The sequence below is a fragment of the Triticum aestivum genome, chromosome 3D, assembly GCF_018294505.1.
Source record: "Triticum aestivum cultivar Chinese Spring chromosome 3D, IWGSC CS RefSeq v2.1, whole genome shotgun sequence".
Taxonomy (NCBI): Eukaryota; Viridiplantae; Streptophyta; class Magnoliopsida; order Poales; family Poaceae; genus Triticum; species Triticum aestivum.
In genome coordinates, this window is record NC_057802.1 from 309,055,680 (window position 1) to 309,056,941 (window position 1,262).

Below are 1,262 nucleotides of genomic sequence, written 5' to 3' on the forward strand. Positions count from 1 at the left end.
TAGTGGATAGCCTTTTACCGGACAAGGTTTAGAAGGCTTCACCGGTAAGGTAGAATTACCAGAAATTAGAGACTCCTGCAGTCAAAGCACAAAACCAACGTTGATATTTAAGATTATGATGGCTCCGGTTAGCAAAAGAGAGAGGGTGGGTAGCCTCTTACCTGACAAGGCTCAGAAGGGTTCACCGGTAAGGTAGAATTACCAGAAAATAGAGACTCCTGCAGTCAAAGCACAAAACCCACGTTGAGATTTAAGACTATGATGGCTCCAGTTAGCAAATGAAAACAACTTACTTTATCGCCTGGTCCAGCCGCTGTTCCATCATCCTTTTTCTTTGGATGGTTGAACTTGCATTTAGACCCAAACTTACACTCACCAGTCTTTACAAAAAACTGCACCATCAAGAATATTGCTATGAACATACTGGTTAGTCAGCTAGATTCTGAATAGGGGGCTATGATTAGCTTACAGGACAATTTGGTTTCCCTGGTCGTTCGGGATAGGATTCCCCAGCCTTTGTACCCTGTAAAATGAGTTTTAAGCAAGCGAAATAAACTTTTGGAGGAATGCAAGACACAAGGTACAATTGCCAGGTGGTCTCAAAAGACTGAAAAACAACAAAACTGATAAGGGAACACAAATCAGAGGTATGGCAGTTTCAAGCAAGTGGTTCATATGAAAACTGGAAATTGCATTGTTTTACTTCATACCGTCTATTTTCCTCAGACCTATATGTTTTTCCCGTAGACTTAGGTGTGGATATTTATTCTTCAAAAGGTAGATAAGGCCGACATGCTGAAGATATATTTACTTATTTTATATAAATGGGAATGGGTGTGTTGGTGCCTGGTGGTACTTAGTACATCACTACCCTGCTCTTGCATACCTAGTCCATTTTCCACCTTCCTAAAATCAACAATGCAAAAACAAACTAGCTAAAAGTAGTCTCCTTATTTCCACCTTCCTACACATTTCTCAACAGAAAATAACAATGAAACACAATGAAGCTCCTAAGAAATTTAACTTGACCTTTTTGCTAAAAACATCTAAGAAAGGAGATGTGTCGGGCTGTACAGGGCTTGAAGGAGCACGGTTGTGCAGCCTCTGTGGATTGGACTGAGCAGACCACGATGGCTTATAATGATCGATACATACTTTTCATCTTTATAGTAGTTAGCTAGTATCAAGTGACAACAATAATTTGAACTGCCAGAGGAACAATATATATGCTGCCATTTGTCCAACATGATGAGACTACATCA

At 40.0% G+C, this 1,262-nt stretch overlaps 1 protein-coding gene across 2 annotated transcripts in view; it reads right to left on the reverse strand.

Moving 5' to 3' along the window:
- Positions 1-1,262, reverse strand: part of LOC123078571 (zinc finger CCCH domain-containing protein 8) — an 11,906-nt gene that overhangs the window by 5,487 nt on the left and 5,157 nt on the right. For both annotated transcript variants that reach the window (XM_044501120.1, XM_044501121.1), the window contains exons 3-6: positions 470-523; positions 294-392; positions 162-218; positions 19-75 (exon numbers count right to left, since the gene is read on the reverse strand). In XM_044501120.1, the coding sequence (XP_044357055.1) occupies positions 19-75; positions 162-218; positions 294-392; positions 470-523 (267 nt within the window). The remainder of the gene's footprint in view (positions 1-18; positions 76-161; positions 219-293; positions 393-469; positions 524-1,262) is intronic.